The sequence below is a fragment of the Aquarana catesbeiana genome, linkage group LG06 (assembly GCF_042186555.1).
Source record: "Aquarana catesbeiana isolate 2022-GZ linkage group LG06, ASM4218655v1, whole genome shotgun sequence".
NCBI lineage: Eukaryota > Metazoa > Chordata > Amphibia > Anura > Ranidae > Aquarana > Aquarana catesbeiana.
The window spans coordinates 152,419,819-152,439,343 of NC_133329.1; the positions used below are offsets into that span (position 1 = coordinate 152,419,819).

A 19,525-nucleotide genomic window follows, 5' to 3' on the forward strand; every position below is an offset into this window, starting at 1 on the left:
TAACATTTAGAAAAGGTGTCTGAAAGTGAGATAAAAAAATGTAAAAATAATGGATAATGAACAGATTACCTTCTCAGCAGCTGTCCATTTGTCTAAGACATCACTTGCAAAGTTAAAAAATTCTGGCACCTCAGGTTTATAGATCTGTTTAATATTCTCATAGTCTGTGAAATTTTGAGGGGCAAAATAAGTCTTGTCCTTGCTGAAAAATCTGCAACAAACTCTTGGAGTGAAATGGTGGGTGAATGGCTTGACTTTAAGAAGAATATTCATAGTAACAATTGCTTTGTCAAACAATGAATCTATAGAGAAAAATAACAAATAAAAATAATCAATAATAAGGTTAGCCCTGTCCTTCATATGTTAAGTCCTATCCTTATATATTCTATATGAATTTAAAGGAGAACCCAGGAAGCGAGAGAGAGTTAGTTCTGCCCTTCATTCCTGGGCTATCAGCAAAGTGGCAGTGGGATTTGTGACTCTTATGCCGCATACACACGATCGGAATTTTGGTTGGAAAAAGCTCTGATGATTTTTCCCACGGAATTCCGACAGGATTTCGCTCAAGCTGTCTTGCATACACACGGCCACACCAAATTCCGACCGTCAAGAACGCGGTGACGTACAACACGTACGACGGGACTAGAAAAAGGAAGTTCAATACCCAGTGCGCCACCCTTTGGGCTCCTTCTGCTAATCTCGTGTCAGTAGAAGTTTGGTGAGAGACGATTCCTGCTTTTCAGACTTGTGCTTTTTCAGATCGTTTTACTGCTGTTCAGTTTGTGCTTGTGGGTTTGTATCTGGTTTTCAGTGCGTGTAGTCAGTTCGTATCTGTTTTTCAGTGCGTTCTTGTCCGCTCGTAGCTGAGGCTTCTGAGGACCAACCTGGGCCTTCCATCCCTTAGAAATTGAGAAGCCCAGATGGAGCCAGGTATAGTATTTTTAAACATATTTTTTGTGGGAAAACTAGATGTTATTATTGCTAACAAATGAATGATTTAACAAAAAGTGTTTTACATATCAATAGACAGTAGGGGCCAAAAATGATTGAGACAAGAATGCAAAATGCTGGGCTCAGAATGATAGTCTTTTCTATTTATTAACATTTCATTTGCAACAGTCATGAGCTGAAAAATGTGTGTAATTGATGAACAAAAACTAAAACTATGTCCCTTTTTCATACACAGGAAGACCTCAGCCAGGACGAGGCTCTGGAATGTGGCACACAGAAGGAGGCGGGGGGAAGTGTCAGCCAGGAGGTGGGAGTTAGTGTCAGCCAGGAGGTGGCGGGCCCAGTCTCACCCAATCCCAGGTCCCTCCCCTCCGCCTTCCACCCAAAAGGCCCAGGAAGGGGAGGAACGTAGAGGAGGCAGCACTTGTCATTAAGGAGGCTAATGACACCCTGAAAGCCCCTCTCAACGCTGTAAAGGCCTATGGCATCTATATAGCCTCAAATTTGCAGCAAATGGAGGAGGGCCCACGCCACAAATGCAAGAAAATCATTTTTGAGGCCATCCATAAAGTGTTGAGTGGCCAAATGATGGATGACGTCCACCTATGTACGCTCGCCCATCCTCCTCCTGCCATAAGTCCACCTCCAGAGCCACCTCCAAGGAAGGCTGCAGGGCAGCGTGGAGGGAAGGTTGCATGGAGGACAAGAAAGTGATTGCCTGGGTTCAGTCTGGTCTGACAGAAGACGCAGCCTGTTGTAGTACCACAGCCTGGGGACATACATGTCATCTGCTGCTGTTCCTGATCTCTTGGAGTCCTGGACCAGATTGTGCTCCCTTCTATATGGACTTCTCAAGCTACCAATTTTTTTAGCCACGGAGTTGATGTCTGCCCTGGGGGCCAAAGGCTTCGCAAATTCCAGCTATTTCTCCAACGTTGCCTTCCCTATTTATTTTGTTATTATAAGCCAGAATAAATGGAGATTTTTTTATATGAAAATACTTGCCGATGTGTTTTTCTTCAAATAGGACAGTTTTTTTTTTTTTGAGTAGGCAGGTACATTTCAAAAATACAATGTCAAGTTAACAAGGGACACCAACACCAAGCAACCTCCTTGAGGTTTACAAATACAAGATAATAATGGTTTTGTGGAAACGTGACATACAAAAAAAAAAAAATATGGAGATGACTATAAAATAATAATAAAAAAAAATACAACAGGAGATCTTGATTAAAAAAATAAATAAAAAATGACTATAAAAAAATTAAAAACATTATGGAGATCTGGCTTTAAAAACAAAAAGGATTATTCATGAGATCACGAGAAAAAATAAAGAAATCAGTTTATGAGAACTCTGTGTGAATATGAGCAGCAAAACAACTTCATTCTTCTAGCATTATAAAGAAGAAGAGAATGCGCTGCATTGAAAGATTAAAAAATTTGCAGTGTGACGAATGTGCCATCTCCATTATGAACGGTCATTTTACCAGACTGAGCGGCTCCGTCTCGTACTTGATTTATGGAATTGCATACACACGAACGGAATTTCCGATAGAAACTTTTTCTGTCGGAAAAATTGAGAACATGCTCTCAATCTTTTGCTGGTGGAAATTCGGCCAGCAAAAGTCCAATGGAGTATACACACGGTCGCATTTTCCGACCAAAAGCTCTCATCTGTCTTTTGCTGGCCGAATTTCCAATCGTGTGTACGTGGCATTAGCCACCTATAGCAGCCGAGAACAACAAGTATGCAGTGATTTGCGCATTTGAGTTCTTCCATTAGTTACCCTGTCCAGACACATCGCCCTCAGCAATATGGAGAAGTGGGTTGTTGAAAGAACAACATCAAAAGCACATGTACACAGGCAGTGTGCAAATGGATTAGCCTGCATGACATTGCCTGGATAAAGACTGAGCAAGCATGATGCCATTTCAAGTAGACCCAATACCACTGGACCAATGGGTAAGTCAACATTGCTCTAGTGGCCACAAATGCACCAATGAGAGCTACCCTACTGCCTACCAATACACCCACATTATTATTCCATTTGCTGCTATTACTACAATGAACAAAGCTGTAATACTATATGTATGCTGTGCTAAACTATTACATTTCCAGGATTGATGAACGGTGTACCCTATATTATAGATTCATACCCCTAGGACGTTTTTAAGGAACTTAGCTCTGTCTAGCTGCGAGGTCACTTCTGTATTTCAAAGGTTAAAAGATTATAACGCTAGCTTTCACTACTGAAGCACTCAACCACCAGGTATTCATGTTTGTCTCCTCTTTGCGTCCACTCTTTCACTTACCACTGTCCTTTATCAGTCCACAGTCTGCCTCCCCTCCTTACTCTGCTTCTTCATGTTCCTTCTAGCTTCTCGTCACATTTTGTCTTCTTGCTCTTTTCTATCCAATTGGCTTTCTTCCCTGCCTCTCCCAATGTTTTATGGTCATCTGTCTCTCCTTTCTTCCCTCAACCCCCCTGCCATGATCAGCTTATATTTGACCTCCTTTATGCCCACTTGTCCACAATCAGTTGCCATACTACCTCTTCTGTCTCTACTCTAAATCTGTGGTTAGCCTGCATTTTGCCTCTTTCATTGTCAGGAAAGGTTTCACCTGCTGGTGGCGCTGTCAGATCTTTGGGCAGCAGTACTGGTGTCCACCAGCAGTCTGGAGCCAACATCATCTCTTGCAATCAGGCGTCACCTGAGACTGATTGCAGAAGGTGTGTATATATACACTCGGCAGATGCTCACAGATTTCCCTTGGTATTATCCTTGAGCCCTAACCTGTATTCCTGAATCCTGTACCTTGTGACCTGTATTCCTGAATCCTGTACCTGTGCCTTGTGTCCTGTGTTCCTGAACCCTGCATCCATCCCTGAACCACTGTCTTGCAGACTTATTCCTTCCTCCTGTTGTCCTCTCCCTGTCCCGTCCTGCTCCCTGTTCTATCTAATTGATCCCTCGTATATGACCCTAGCTTGATTACGTTGATGATTATATCTTACTCCTGTATTCACGTTTGGTTTAGAGAGTTATTATTGTGTGTCAATGTGGTTGTTTGCTGGTTTGCTTTATTGTTTATGACTTATCCTTTTAATAAATCTTACTATTATTACTTTACATGCGTTTTGGTCTTTCCTATTGCAGTCCACACATTTCTGGTTGCACTGGTTTATGACATTTATCTACCATGGTCCATACTTAGCTCCTGCTCTGCCTCTTTTCCCAGAAGTCTACAATTAACTCCACTTCTTCCAACTACAAAATTGTCTGACTGGGCAGTAATGCATACCAGTGTCCTACCGTATAAGTAAAGGCCAAAAGCATTCATTTAAATCAACCCATTTATGAATTAGCAAACAATTACTAGTCTTAATATAAAACATTACAATGTTTAGTACAGTACAAATTTGACCCTAGAGTTATTTTGCAGTAAATCTGTCACCCATCTGGGCAATTTAGTCACAGAATAGGATAAACAAATGCATAAGCAAAGGTTACTGTCAGTATTTTATTACTGCCTGAGTCCTCGTTCCCCTTCAGACCTGTGGTCAATATCACAGGAAATGAGGGCAAATCTAAAAAAAAAAAAAAAAAAAAAAAAAAAAAAAAAAAAAACACAGAACATTTTGGCTGGAGATTCACTTTGAAAACTTTTCGTTTTTCTAGTTCAATAAATGAATCAGAGCTTAGTTTCTTTTTAACTTTAAGCACTGTTTTTAAAAGCGATAAAAGTATGTACAGTATCTCACAAAAGTGAATACACCCCTCACATTATTGTAAATATGTTACTATAACTTTTCATGCGACAAACACTGAAGAAATGACACTTTGCCTAAATGTAAAGTAGTGAGTGTACAGCTTGTATAACTTGTGTAAATTTGCTGTCCCCTCAAAATAGCACAAGACACAGCCATTAATATCTAAACTGCTGGCAACAGTGAGTACACCCCTAGGTGAAAATGTCCAAATTGGGCCCAATTAGCCATTTTCCCTCCCTGGTGTCATGTAAACTCATTAGTGTTACAAGGTCTCAGGTGTGAATGGGTGTTAAATTTGGTGTTATCGCTCTCATTCTCTCATACTGGTCACTGGTAGTTCAACATGGCAGCTCATGGCAACGCACTCCCTGAGGATCTGAAAAAGAATTGTTGCTCTACATAAAGGTGGCCTAGGCTATAAGAAGATTCCCAAGACACTGAAACTGAGCTGCAGCACGGTGGCCAAGACCATACAGGGGTTTACAGGACAGATTGCACTCAGAACAGGCCTTGCCATGGTCGACCAAAGAAGTTGAGTGCACGTGCTCAGCGTCATATCCAGGGGTTGTCTTTGGGAAATAGACATATGAGTGCTGCCAGCATTGCTGCAGAGGTTGAAGGGGTGGGGGGTCAGCCTGTCAGTGCTCAGACCATATGCCTCACACTGCATCAAATTGGTCTGCATGGCTATCGTCCCAAAAGGAAGCCTCTTCTAAAAAGATGCACAAGAAAGCCCACAGTTTGCTGAAGACAAGCAGACTAAGGACATGGATTACTGGTGGTCTAATGAGACCAAGTAAAACTTATTTGGTTCAGATGGTGTCAATTCCAGGTGAGGAGTATAAAGACAAGTGTGTCTTGTCTACAGTCAAGCATGGTGGTGGGAGTGTCATGGTCTGGGGCTCCATGAGTGCTGCTGGCACTGAGGAGCTACAGTTCATTGAGGGAACCATGAATGCCAACATGTACTGTGACATACTGAAGCAGAGCATGATCTCCTCCCTTCCAAGACTGGGCTGCAGGGCAGTATTCCAACAAGTTAACAACCCCAAACACACCTCCAAGACGACCACTGCCTTGCTAAAGAAGCTGAGGGTAAAGGTGATTGACTTGCCAAGCATTTGGACATTTTCACTTAGGGGTGTACTCACTTTTGTTGCCAGTGGTTTAGACATTAATGGCTGTGTGTTGAGTTATTTTGAGGGGACAGCAAATTTTCACTGTTATACAAGCTGTACACTCACTACATTATATTGTAGCAAAGTGTCATTTCTTCAGTGTTGTCACATGAAAAAATATAATAAAATATTTACAAAAATGTGAGGGGTGTACTCACCTTTGTGAGATACTGTACATATCAAATCTTTCTCTTGACCTTTGCTTTTGCTTAGTGACATGTAGGAATGGTCCTGAGGTTCGAATCGAACATCGGGTATTGTTAGTCCGCAAACAAACCGAACATATGGGGCGTTTGCAGCAAATTTGAGTGCCACGAAGCGCCCCATAATGCACTGCGAGATCGCAGTGCATTGATGGCTGCTGATTGGCCAATGCATGTACCTGACAGGCATGCTTTGGCCAATCACAGTGCGATCTGCTGGGAGAACCATGATTGGCCAAAGGCTTCCGGCTCAGGGGCCAAGTCCACGCCCCACACTATATAAGGCTGCTTACATGGTGGCCGTAGTGCAATAACGTGGAGAGAGTGGGAGTACTTGAGCAAGAAAGGCAGGTTAGTTAGTGGCGCGCAGGCAGTTTAATTAATATATATAAATATATATATATATATATATATATATAAATATATATATATATATATATATATATATATATATATATATATATATATACACACAGTGGGGCAAAAAAGTATTTAGTCAGCCACCAATTGTTCAAGTTCTCCCACTTAAAAAGATGAGAGAGGCCTGTAATTGTCATCATAGGTATACCTCAACTATGAGAGACAAAATGTGGAAACAAATCCAGACAATCACATGTCTGATTTTTGAAAGAATTTATTTGCAAATTATGGTGGAAAATAACTATTTGGTCACCTACAAACAAGCAAGATTTCTGGCTCTCACAGACCTGTATCTTCTTTTTTAAGAGGCTCCTCTGTCCTCCACTCATTACCTGTATTAATGGCATCTGTTTGAACTTGTTATCAGTATAAAAGACACCTGTCCACAACCTCAAACAGTCACACTCCAAACTCCACTATGGTGAAGAACAAAGAGCTGTCAAAGGACACCAGAAACAAAATTGTAGACCTGAACCAGGTTGGGAAGACTAAACCTGCAATAGGCAAGCAGCTTGGTGTGAAGAAATCAACTGTGGGAGCAATAATTAGAAAACATACAAGAAGACATACAAGACCACTGATAATCTCCCTCGATCTGGGGCTCCATGCAAGATCTCACCCCGTGGGGTCAAAATGATCACAAGAACGGTGAGCAAAAATCCCACAACCACACGGGGGGACCTAGTGAATGACCTGCAGAGAGCTGGGACCAACGTAACAAAGGCTACCATCAGTAACACACTACGCCGCCAGGGACTCAGATCCTGCAGTGCCATACGTGCCCCCCTGCTTAAAGTGGATGTAAACCCAATGTCATCCTTTCTAAACTACTGCCATAGGGGTTATCTATAAGGATATACATGCCTCCTGCATGTATCTTTACCTGTCAAATGTCTCCCCTCTGTCTGTTATTAGACCCGAAAAACTGCATACTCTGTGGGTGGGTCTGTTGTCTGGAGCTCGGTGGGTGGAGTCATGATGTCAGTAGACTCCCCGCCCACCTCTACACTCCCCTGTGTATTTCTAACACTGAATTTCTGCTATGATCTCTAACATGCAGTGAAAAGACAGGAAAGTAACCACATGACTTCAGCAACCCAAATCATGCTGAGGTGTGGAACAGCCAATCCTTGCAGAGCTGCTGAAGAAAGGAGTGGGGGAGGGAATTAAACAATACTGCATGTGTCTTAGGCTGTCACTCACAGCAAGGGGGAGGATTTGACAAAGTTTTTCTCAGTTTGTCAAGAATTATCTCACTGAACAATAAAAGAGGATTGCTCAGAGATGGATTAACTCTGTGTGGCAAGACTGGGCTCAAATGATAGGAAATCTTATACTCTACAGTATGATATATAAAAAAAAAAAAAAATTGGGGGTTTACATCCACTTTAAGCCAGTACCTTTTTTCGGGCCTGTCTGAGGTTTGCTAAAGAGCATTTGAATGATCCAGAAGAGGATTGGGAGAATGTCATATGGTCAGATGAAACCAAAGTAGAACTGTTTGGTAGAAACACAACTCGTCGTGTTTAGAGGAGAGAGAATGCTGGGTTTCAACCAAAGAACACCATACCTACTGTGAAGCATGGGGGTGGCAACATCATGCTTTGGGGCCGTTTCTCTGCAAAGGGAACAGGACGACTGATCCGTGTACATAACGGAATGAATGGGGCCATGTATCATAAAATTTTGAGTGCAAACCTCCTTCCATCAGCAAGGGCATTGAAGATGAAACGTGGCTGGGTCTTTCAGCATGACAATGATCCCAAACACACTGCCCGGGCAACGAAGGAGTGGCTTCGTGAGAAGCATTTCAAGGTCCTGGAGTGGCCTAGCCAGTCTCCAGATTTCAACCCCATAGAAAACCTTTGGAGAGAGTGGAGAGTCCGTGTTGCCCAGCAACAGCCCCAAAACATCACTGCTCTAGAGGAGATCTGCATGGAGGAATGGGCCAACATACCAGCAACAGTGTGTGATAACCTTGTGAAGACTTACAGAAAACGTTTGACCCCTGTCATTGCCAACAAAGGATAATTAAAGCGTTTGTAAAGGTGTTTTTTTTTTTTTTTTAAAATAACAAACATGTTATACTTACCTTCACTGTGCAGCTCGTTCTGCACAGAGTGGCCCCGAACCTGGTCTTCTGGGGTCCCTCGGCGGCTGTTTCAGCTCCTCCCCGCAAGCATTCACCACCTTAATGCGAGCTCCCTCGCACGGTGGTGAGTGCTTGCGGGCGCGCTCCCGTGATACAGCAGGCGGCTATAGCCGCTCGCTGTATCACTCGGCCCCGCCCCCCGGCGCGCCGCGTCATCGGATGTGATTGACAGCAGCGCGAGCCAATGGCTGCGCTGCTTTCAATCCATCCACTGCAGCCAATCAGCGGCCAGGGTGAGCGGAGGAACAGATGTCGGGAACGCGAAGCTGACTTTCGAGGCGTCAGGTAAGTAAAACGGGGGGGCTGGGGGCGGCGGTTCTGTCAGAAGTTTTTTCACCTTAATGCATAGAATGCATTAAGGTGAAAAAATTTTTACCTTTACAACCCCTTTAACAAAGTATTGAGATGAACTTTTGATATTGACAAAATACTTATTTTCTACCATAATTTGCAAATAAATTCTTTCAAAAATTGGTTGTCTGGATTTGTTTCCACATTTTGTCTTTCATAGTTGAGGTATACCTATGATGACAATTACAGGCCTCTCTCATCTTTTTAAGTGGGAGAACTGCACAATTGGTGGCTGACTAAATACTTTTTTGCCCCACTGTGTAAATATATATATGTAGAATATATATATATATATATATATATATATATATATATATATATATATATATATATATATATATATGTAGAATATATATATATATATATATATATATATATATATATATATATATATATATATATATATATATATATATATACAGTGCAGGCAATGTATTAATATACACATACACCGTGTAATTATATATATATATGCAGTCAGTGCAGAGTATATAATACAGTGCATTGAAGTGGTCACGGGGAACCCTATGACAGAATTAAGAAACAAAAAGTCGACCACACAGGCGAGGAGGAGGAGCCGGATGTGGGTGGGGTCGGGTCGGGGCTGAGCCTGGGTGGACGGGTATCCCTCACGCCGTGATGCCTGCCAAAACAGGCTCGCGGACCATGCACTAGTCTCCGGCCCCCCCCCTCCCCCCAACCCAGAACGACGCTGTCGGACCCAGCGATCATTGCTCCTTGTACTTCGTCCCTGGGCCCTGGCTGAGGAAGGTGGAGGCGGTGTGAACGGTGCCCCGAATCCACAGCTGCAGCGGTCTGCGCGGACGGGAGCTTGGACGGGCTCACCGAGCCTCAGCAAAACGTGTGCCGGTGCCTGTGGGGAGGAGAAAGGAGAGGAGAGGAGACAAGCACAATCCACTTCACAGCAGAGCCTGAGAAGACGGCTCGCTAAGATCAAAAGGCGGAGGAGGGATAGAGAGCGGCAGAGAGTGACAGCCCTGATAGAAGCTGGTAAACCCAAAGAAAACTTATGGAACAGGTGCAAGCCCCAGGAGTGAAGAAAGTGGGTAAGACGCTGGTTCATTCTTTTGCCTGAAGATGGGTAAGTGACATACTGGATCATCTGTAATACGGCTAAGCTGCAGGGAAACCTTGTTCACATGTGACTGCTATGCTACCCCATCAATATATGTGACGACACTATAACAAGGTAGCATTAAGTATAACATCACTCTGTAATAATAACTAGTTTGTTTTGGCACTGAAGATGGGTGAGTGAGGCATCGGATTTCTCCTATTTTCTGTCTGCTAAGCTGCATAGAAACGTTGTACCATATGTGACTCATATACTGCCTCACCTGTACATATGATTTTACCACAACAAGGTACCACTACTATATAAAATCATATTATAATAATAAGCTAGCTTACCTTTGTGCCGGGAGGTGGGTAAGTGATGCAAAGGAGTACTCCCAATACAGCTAAGCTGTAAGGAAACTGCTCACCTTATGAGATTGTTACACCGTTCCACCTACATATGTGACTTTACCACAATAAGGGACTACCACGATACAATAGCATTTTATAAAAACAAGCTGACTTATTTTTGAGAACGTCGCATCATAGGTGACTGTTATACTGTTCCCACATATATATGTGTATGTATTGTGACAACGAATCGCTACAATATAACACTACACCAGAGTAATATTCACGGCACAACAAAATAATTATCAGGGGGGATTAAGACATCCCTCAACAGCAGGGGAAAAAGTCAGAAATCAGCAGCACACAAAGTAGTTTGGGAACCTTTAATTCGGTGTAGGTGGAAAATGAGAGGAAAATCAACAAAAGGGCCCGCGAACCCACCCAGAACAAGCGCAAGCCCGGGAACCATCAGAAAATATATGGTGAATGAAAGCAGCAAAGAAAGCAATTCAACAGGCGCAAAAAATAAAACTCCAGATCGATCGGCTAAAATTGGAACAAGAAAACAAATGGCTGATATGGACACAAGACTCTCCAGTAACAAGGTAGAAGTAGAAACGCCAGTAGAGATCCAACAGGCGAACCAGCTTCCTACCAAGGGAGAAATCGCTGAAATGTTCGCGAAACTGGAGGCCTCAATCAAAGGTGAGATCAGTACTATACACGAGAACATGAGCAACCTACTAACTAGAGTGGAGGAAGTGGAAACAACAGTGGACAAGCAAGGAGAAGAAATAAAAAATTTGAAACATCAGATAGAAGTGTTGCAGAAGGAACAGAGGAATATAAGGTACAAAATGGAAGACCAAGAGAATCGCAGCAGAAGAAAAAACCTCCGGATTAGAGGCCTCCCGGAAGCGCAAGGCGAAAAAGAAAATTTGCAGGAAAAAATGGAGGAAATCTTCAAAGATCTGAAGAACCCTAGCAACATCAGCAGTAATTTAAACCTAGATAGAGTCCATCGAATTAGGAAGCCAGCCGAAATCAGGGGAGACGTTCCGCGTGATGTCATAGTGCGGTTTCATAACTTCCGGGACAATGAGCAGATTAGCATAAATTTAAGGAGAAACCCACAAGTGAAGTACGGTGAAACAAGTTTATACATCTTTCAGGATCTAGCCGCTGAAACCCTAAGCAGAAGAATTTTGAAACCACTACTAGCTGCCTTAAAGGCGAACGAGGTCCAATACTCCTGGGGCTTCCCCGCCAACCTAACTGGACGCAAGGACGGCCGCAAGGCGGTGTTGAGATTTCCGGAGGAGACCCAGAATTTCTGTGACCGACTTGGAATCCCAGTAATGGAGATCCCGGGGTGGTGGGAGAAAAGCGGAAATCAGGAACATATAGGGGACTCAATCACATGGAAACCAATACTAATGGCAAAAGAGCACAGGGACTGAAAGAGGCCCCAAACCTAAAATGATTGAAAATGGATTTATCTCCCTGTTCTCTCTCCTCTCTCTCTATGTCTCTTTTTCTTCATGAAATAAAATTGGTGGGGGTTGGGGGTGGGGTGGGCGGAGGGTGTATGGGAGGGATAGCTGGGATTACACCCAGAGGGAAGCTTTCGGCCAGACTAGACCCTCCTTCGAGCTCAACCTCTGGGGAGTAAACCGTGTGGCCAGGTGGAGTTGGTAGGCCAAGGTTTTTTGTTTAGGGGGCTCATGTGGCACCCCAATACTCCCCCCAACCCGATGGGAAAGGGGAAAGGGCGAGGTGGTGGGTGGGGAGGACCTGGGGGGGTGGAGGTGGGTGGGCGAGAGGAGGGGGGAGGGGGGTCAGGGGAGGGGAGGGTGCAGGGGAGGGGAGGGAGGGGGGTGGGGGGGTTAAGGGTAGGAGGAGACCGGCCCTTCCCTCAGTGGACCCGACCATATAATATTGAGGGGCTACGTAAAGGTGTAAATAGGGTGAAAACAACAGGATGGCTGGGATAACCATAGTCACTTACAATGTGAGAGGCATCAATTCTCCCATAAAATGTGCGAACATAATGAGAGAATTGAGATCCCTGAAAGCAGAGGTAGTCTTCCTACAGGAGACCCACCTATACCTTGGCAAAAGCAAGAGAATAGCTACAAGCGATTTTCCGTACTGGATCTATGGAGACTCCCCGATAAGAGGAGCAAAAGGAGTTGCGATCGGTTTTGCAAAAGGAGTTGGGTTCACAATAGAGGAGAGCGCAATCGACCCGGAGGGTCGCTTCTTGTTCATAAGAGGTAACCTGAATGGGACGGAATGCTCGTTGGCGAACATTTACTGCCCAAATACCAACCAAGGAAGGTTCCTATTGGGAATCCTGGCAAAGTTTGAAGTCTTTAAGAAAGGAAGGGCCATTATTGCAGGAGATTTTAATATATGTTTAGAGCCAGGTAAAGACAGTACGTCGCATGCTCGGGGGTCCGAGGGCAAGTGGATGAATAAACTCAAGAAAAAATTGCGTCAACAACAGCTGGTAGATATATGGAGGATGCAACATCAGAATGTAAGAGATTACACCTTCTATTCCCCCGTCCATGCGACATACTCCAGGCTCGATCTATTTTTTGTGGAGCATCGGTATGCGGAAGAGGTAGAGGGTACAAATATAGGGCCAATGACGTTCTCGGACCATGCCCCGGTTAGCCTGCAAATAAAATTAAGTAAGCATAAAACGCGGAGCAATAACTGGATACTAAATGAAGATCTCCTACATGATGAAAAGATAGACAAACTTATTAAAGAAGAACTAGAATTTTACTTCAAAATTAATACCGCTGAGGAAACATCAGAAACAATGGTTTGGGAGGCCCACAAAGCCTACATCAGAGGGATCATAATAAAGGCGGGAGTAGAGAAAAAGAGAAGCCAGGGAGAGACCTATCGCGTGCTACAGGAGGAAATCATTAAATTAGAGCAACATCACAAGATAGCGAGGGATGGCGAAACACTGGTAAAACTATATAGGAGTAGGGAGGCTATACGGCAGTTAATCGAACAAGAAAACCGGAAGAAGTATAACCTTGTAAAAAAAGAAAGATACATAGGCAGTAATAGACCAGGTAGACTCCTGGCAAAGATATTAAGTAAAAAGAAAAATAACAAATATATCGACAAGATAAGGTCCAGAACAAATGAGATCTACTACAAGGATTCAGATATTGCAAGGACATTTAAAGAATTCTATGGGGAGTTATACTCCATAAATAGAAATGTAACAAATAAGGAGAGGGAACAAAAACAAGCGAAAATTAGAAACTACCTTAGCGAAGTAGGAATGGCCAAAATAACGGAAAATGAGCGAACCACACTGGAGACCCCTATTACAGAGGCTGAAGTGAGAAAGGCAGTCAGGGAGATACAAGTAGGCAAGAGCCCAGGCCCGGATGGGCTGACAGTGCTTTATTATAAAAAATACCAAGACTATTTAACCCCTAAATTGTGCTCCTATATGAATGATATAGGAGATAAGGGGGAAATGAGCAGAGAAGCACTGGCGGCCAATATTACGGTTATTCAAAAAGAGGACAAGGATGCCACAGTTTGTTCAAGCTATAGGCCCATCTCCCTGCTAAATGTGGATACTAAACTATTCGCAAAAGTTATTGCGGACAGAATGAAGCAGGTAATAAAGAGGATCATCCACCCGGACCAGGTGGGGTTTATCTCGGGTAGGCAGGGACGGGATAACAGTATCAAAACCCTCCTATTAACCCAGGAAATCAAAAAGAGTGGAGTCCCAGGGCTACTGCTATCTATAGACGCTGAAAAAGCGTTTGATAGAGTAGACTGGGACTTCATGATGAGCACACTCGAGGAAGTAGGCTGTGGTGAGAGGATGTGTAAACGGATTAGGGCCTTGTATTCAAGACCGTCGGTAAGAGTGAAAATAAACGGGACCCTCTCCGAGCCAATCGACATGTACAACGGTACAAGACAGGGGTGCCCAATCTCTCCCATGCTTTTTCTGCTGACATTAGAACCCTTCCTTTCAAGGATAAGACAGAATAGGGATATCAGTGGGGTCGTAATAGGGAATACGGAATATAAACTTGCCGCCTTCGCAGACGACATACTGCTGTATATAACTCATCCAAGGATTTCCCTCCCAAATATTATGGCTAACCTTGTAGAATACGGAAAGCTATCAAACTTCAAAAGTAAACCCAACTAAATCTGAAGCATTAGAGATAAACCATACCAAGGAAAGCGACCACTCTTATCAAAAATACTTCCCCTTTGTGTGGGGGAAAAAAGAACTGAATTATCTGGGGGTAAAAATCACTACATCAATGGAAACGCTATACCAAGGGAACTTTATTGCGCTGTTAAATGAGGTATAAGCCGAATTGAATAGAATTCATCTGGGTCAACTATCCTGGGCGGGAAGGATTAATATATATAAAATGGTTCTATTACCAAAAATAACCTATAAAATGCAAATGTTGCCAATAACACTGCCACATACATATCTTAGAAGGCTACATTCAATGTTTACAAAATTTATATGGAGGGGAAAGACACCAAGATTAAAATTCACACAATTGATTAACACTAAAGGTAAAGGGGGGTGGGGAGCACCAGATATAAGGAAATATTATGAAGCTATCGCTCTAGCTAGAGTTATCGACTGGGTTAAAAATAAAGAAAAACACTGGGTAGTAATAGAAAATAAAATTAGCGACACTAAATTGGATAAGGTTATATGGATCTCACCCCAACAGAGAAAATACAGCACTGAAACACATGCAATTACTAAGCATGCACTTAAGATATGGGACACCCTACACAGAAAGGAACACTGGGAATACAATTCACCTTTAATGTCAAAGATTTAGAACAGTTTGCACCAGGGAAAGAGGAATGGTTTGGCAAATGGTTACTAGAAGAAAATATACAACTAAAAGACGTAATGCACAGGGGTAGAATACGCTCATTTCAAGAGCTGCAGGATAAAAGAAACATGATAGTTATAAATCCCTGGCGCTATAACCAATTAAAACATTACATAGATTCATTGCCTCAACCAATTAGATCGATGGATAACTTACTACCACTTGAAAAAATCTGCGCAGATAAAGAGGAGAGGGGGGGTTTCTCCCGGATATATAAAGTTCTAGTCGAACTAGGAAGGATAGATACCCCGGACTGTATAGGGAAATGGGAGAAGGAGTTAGAGAGAATTCTTACAGATACAGAAGTTTCCCTGATTCTGAAAAGAGTTTCAGCTACTTCGGTCAATAGTAAACTTTTAGAATTAAACTTTAAATGCTTGACCAGAATGTACCTGACCCCTGATCGGGTCCATAAAATACAAAGGGATAAGTCGCAACTTTGCTGGAGGGGCTGTTCAGAATTAGGGACAATGGCCCACATTTGGTGGCTGTGCCCGGAAATGAGAATGTTCTGGGGCGAAGTAAGAAAATATATTAAAGAAATCACTAATTTTGACGTCCCAAATGATCCTTGGACATGCTTATTCCACATGTGTGATATGCCTACTAAAACATATCTCAGAACATTGTTGCCACATCTTATTGACGCAGCTAAGAGCTTAATCCCTAAGTATTGGCAAAAGAAAGAGAGGCCAAAGATGAGGGAATGGTTTAATAGAATTAAGGAGATACAGAGCCTGGAGTACCTAAGGTTTAGTGAAGGGACAAAAATGGGGGCCTGTGAAACAAAATGGAAAGACTGGGAAAAATTTAAAGATTCCCCAAAAGCGGTTGAGATGTGGTCTACATAGGGAAATCAGAGAAGAGGAACGCTGAGGGATGGAGGGGTACGGTCTCGGGGGAGGGGGGGCATTGGTAGGTGGGAAGCATTAGTAAACTTGGGGGTGAATATACATCTGTTTTGTTTTGTAATATACTGATTTGGATCACTAAGCATATACTAAGCCACGATGATGTGATGATAAGATGGGAAAGAAATTTGTATTTTAAAGATTTAAAAAATCATTTCCCGGGAGAAATTTTCAAACTGAAGTGGCAAAAAAAAAAAAAAAAGAAAAAAAAAGTCATGGGGTCCCCACAAAATTCATACCAGGCCCTTATCCGAGTAAGCAGCCTGGCAGGCCAGGAAAGGGGGGGTTATGGGGCGAGCGCCCCCCCTCCTGAACTATACCACGCCCCCCCCAAAGCACCTTGTCCCCATGTTTATGGGGACAAGGGCTTCTTCCCAACAACCAATGGCCAGTGGGCCATTGGCGGGGGGCTTATCAGAAACTGGAAGCCCACTTTAACAAGGGGGCCCCCACATCCCGCCCCCTCCCCCTATGTGAATGGGTATCGGTTACATTGTATCCCTACCCATTCACCAAAAAAAGTGTCAAAAATTAAAAACCACAACAGACAGTTTTTGACAATGCGTCAATCACGCCTGCCGACGGACCCAAAAAATAGAGAAAGAAAAACTCTGCCTATATGGGAGGCCTCCTGGCGACTGCTGTCTCTTGGCTGTGACAGCTGTTATATAGGCAAAGGCGGGGCCACCCGGTGATGTAACCGAGTGACCCCACCCCCTTCTGACATCATGTGATGTCAGACGGGGTCATCTGTTTACGTCAGCGGGTGGCCCCACCCTTGCCTATATAACAGCTGTCAAAGCCAAAAGACAGTAGTGGCCGGGAGGCCTCCCATAGAGGCAGAGTTTTTTTTCTATTTTTCGGGTCCGTCGGGCGGCGTGATTGACGATGGATGTATATCGCAGGATACTTTTTAACATTTTTTAATAAAGGAATTGTCAAAAACTGTGTATTGTGGTTTTTATTTTTGACACATTTTTTGGTGAATGGGTAGGGGTACAGTAAACCCCTACCCATTCACATGGGGGGGGGATCTAGGGGCCCCCTTGTAAAAGTGGGCTTCCAGATTCCAATAAGCCCCCCCACCCGCGGAACCCTGACAACCAATGGCCAGGGTTGTCGGGAAGAGGCACTTGTCCCCATCAACATGGGGACAAGGTGCTTTGGGTGGTACCCCAAAGCACCCTCCCTATGTTGAGGGCAAGCGGCCTGGTATGGTTCAGGAGGGGGGGCGCTCGCTCGCCCCCCCCCTTTCCTGGCCTGCCAGGCTGCTTGCTCGGATAAGGGTCTGGTATGAATTATTAAAATCAATGCTCCTGAAAAAACTGTTGTTCTAATTGATTTTGATTTTTGCTCCTGAAAAAACTGTTGTTTTAATAGATTTTGCATTGATACATGTACCCTGGGGCAGTACACAGGTCCCCATACACTTTTTATGGCAATGTTTTGCATATAAGCCTTTAAAATTAGCAGCTGAGGGAACCTAAACTATATGTGAACCTTTACCTTGTAAAACAACCCATTCAGTTTAAAACAGAAATGCAAGTCAAAATGATTGTGTGTGTGTGTGTGTGTATATACAGTATATATATATATATACATGAAATTTAATGGCATTCCAGTCTTATGCCGCGTACACACGAACGCACATTCCGAAAACAAAATCCATGTTTTTTTTTCGACGGATGTTGGCTCAAACTTGTCTTGCATACACACGGTCACACAAATCTTGTCGGAAATTCCAAACGTCAAGAACGCGGTGGCGTACAACACGTACGACGGCACTAGAAAAGGGTGGTTCAATAGCCAGTACCACCCTTTGGGCTCCTTCTGCTAATCTTGTGTCAGTAGAAGTTTGGTGAGAGACGATTCGCGCTTTTCAGCCTAGTGCTTTTCCAATCGTTACTGCTCTTCAGTTTGTGCTTGTGGGTTTGTATCTGGTTTTCAGTGCGTGTAGTCAGTTCGCATTTGTTTTTCAGTGCGTATTTTATAGTACGTATTTGATTTGCAGTGCGTTCTTGTCCGCTCGTTTCTGATTTTCAGATTGCTCTTCTCAGGCCTTTCTGATGTTCAGTGCGTTCTGTTAGTTCGTTCTGACTAGCCGACCGTTTTGAAGCCATGTTGCGGGTACGTACTCGTCGTAGAGTTCGTGCTGTGCAGGGGCTTGGTGTTGGGGTTTTATACTTTCATCCAAGCCCAGTCCATGAACAGGACGGGGAGGAGTTCATGGACAAAATATTGGTTACTCCAGTGTGACCAATTATCCCATATGTCTTTGTTGCGGGAGATCCGTGAGAATAATCCCGTTTTTCACCGTTTGTTGGCTTTGCTGTCCCCTTATATTAGCAGGCAGGACACCTGCACGTGGCAAGTCATTACTCCCGAACAGAGGCTAGTCGCCACATTGCGGTACTTGGCGACAGGGAGAAATCTGCAGGACATCAAGTTCTCGACAGGCATCTCCCCCCAGGCTCTGGGGATCATTATTCCAGAGATCTGTTCTGCCATCATTCTGGTCCTGCAGAAGGACTATAATAGGGTAAGTTTTCTCCTTTAACATCACATTATATGTATTTAATGTTTGCTAATGTATTGTATTTCTTTCATCATTCCCTAATTACCATGATTGTATTATGCTGTGAATGTCCCCTTTGTTATCATGCATGCTTGAATTTTTTAAACTTCCTTTTTTGTCCTTCATGCATATTTGCCTTCACTAACCTCCCAGCATGCTATCCTGGGCCCTAGCCTAGTCACTTAACAATGTATGTTGTCAGCTCCATAGTAGTGCTTTACCCAAAACACCCCCCAAAATGTGTACAAATGTTATTTGTGTGCTTAAATTCATGCAGAGTGCCAGAGGCTTTTTTTTTTGGGTCCCAAAATCATTTGAACCCCCCACCACCCCCCCAACCGCTAAGTCAACCGGTACCAATCCTCTTTCTGCTGACTTTGCCAAACCCATAAACACTATAACTACCTCTTTTGTGGTCAGATTTCTGTATGAATTCCCCAAAGCATGTAGTGAAAGGGCCTGCCAGAATACTTTCAAATGGTACTGTTTAAAGTTTTGTTGTCCTATTATCTTGATAGGTAATTGCAGAAGGTAAAAAAAGCTTCAATTTGTACAGTGTGTATTTATATTTTTGTATTATGACACTTCGTACCTGTCCAGTGGGCTGCCAATAGTGTAAGTAAGGAGGGGCTGGCCAAAGTAACACACATTA

General features: G+C 43.4%; 1 protein-coding gene across 1 annotated transcript in view; it reads right to left on the reverse strand.

The window, feature by feature from the left end:
- The window catches only part of LOC141101762 (acyl-coenzyme A synthetase ACSM3, mitochondrial-like), a 96,479-nt gene that overhangs the window by 55,538 nt on the left and 21,416 nt on the right, over positions 1-19,525 (reverse strand). The window contains exon 2 of the mRNA XM_073591067.1: positions 70-302. Coding sequence (XP_073447168.1) covers positions 70-273 — 204 coding nt within the window. The 5' untranslated portion in view covers positions 274-302. The remainder of the gene's footprint in view (positions 1-69; positions 303-19,525) is intronic.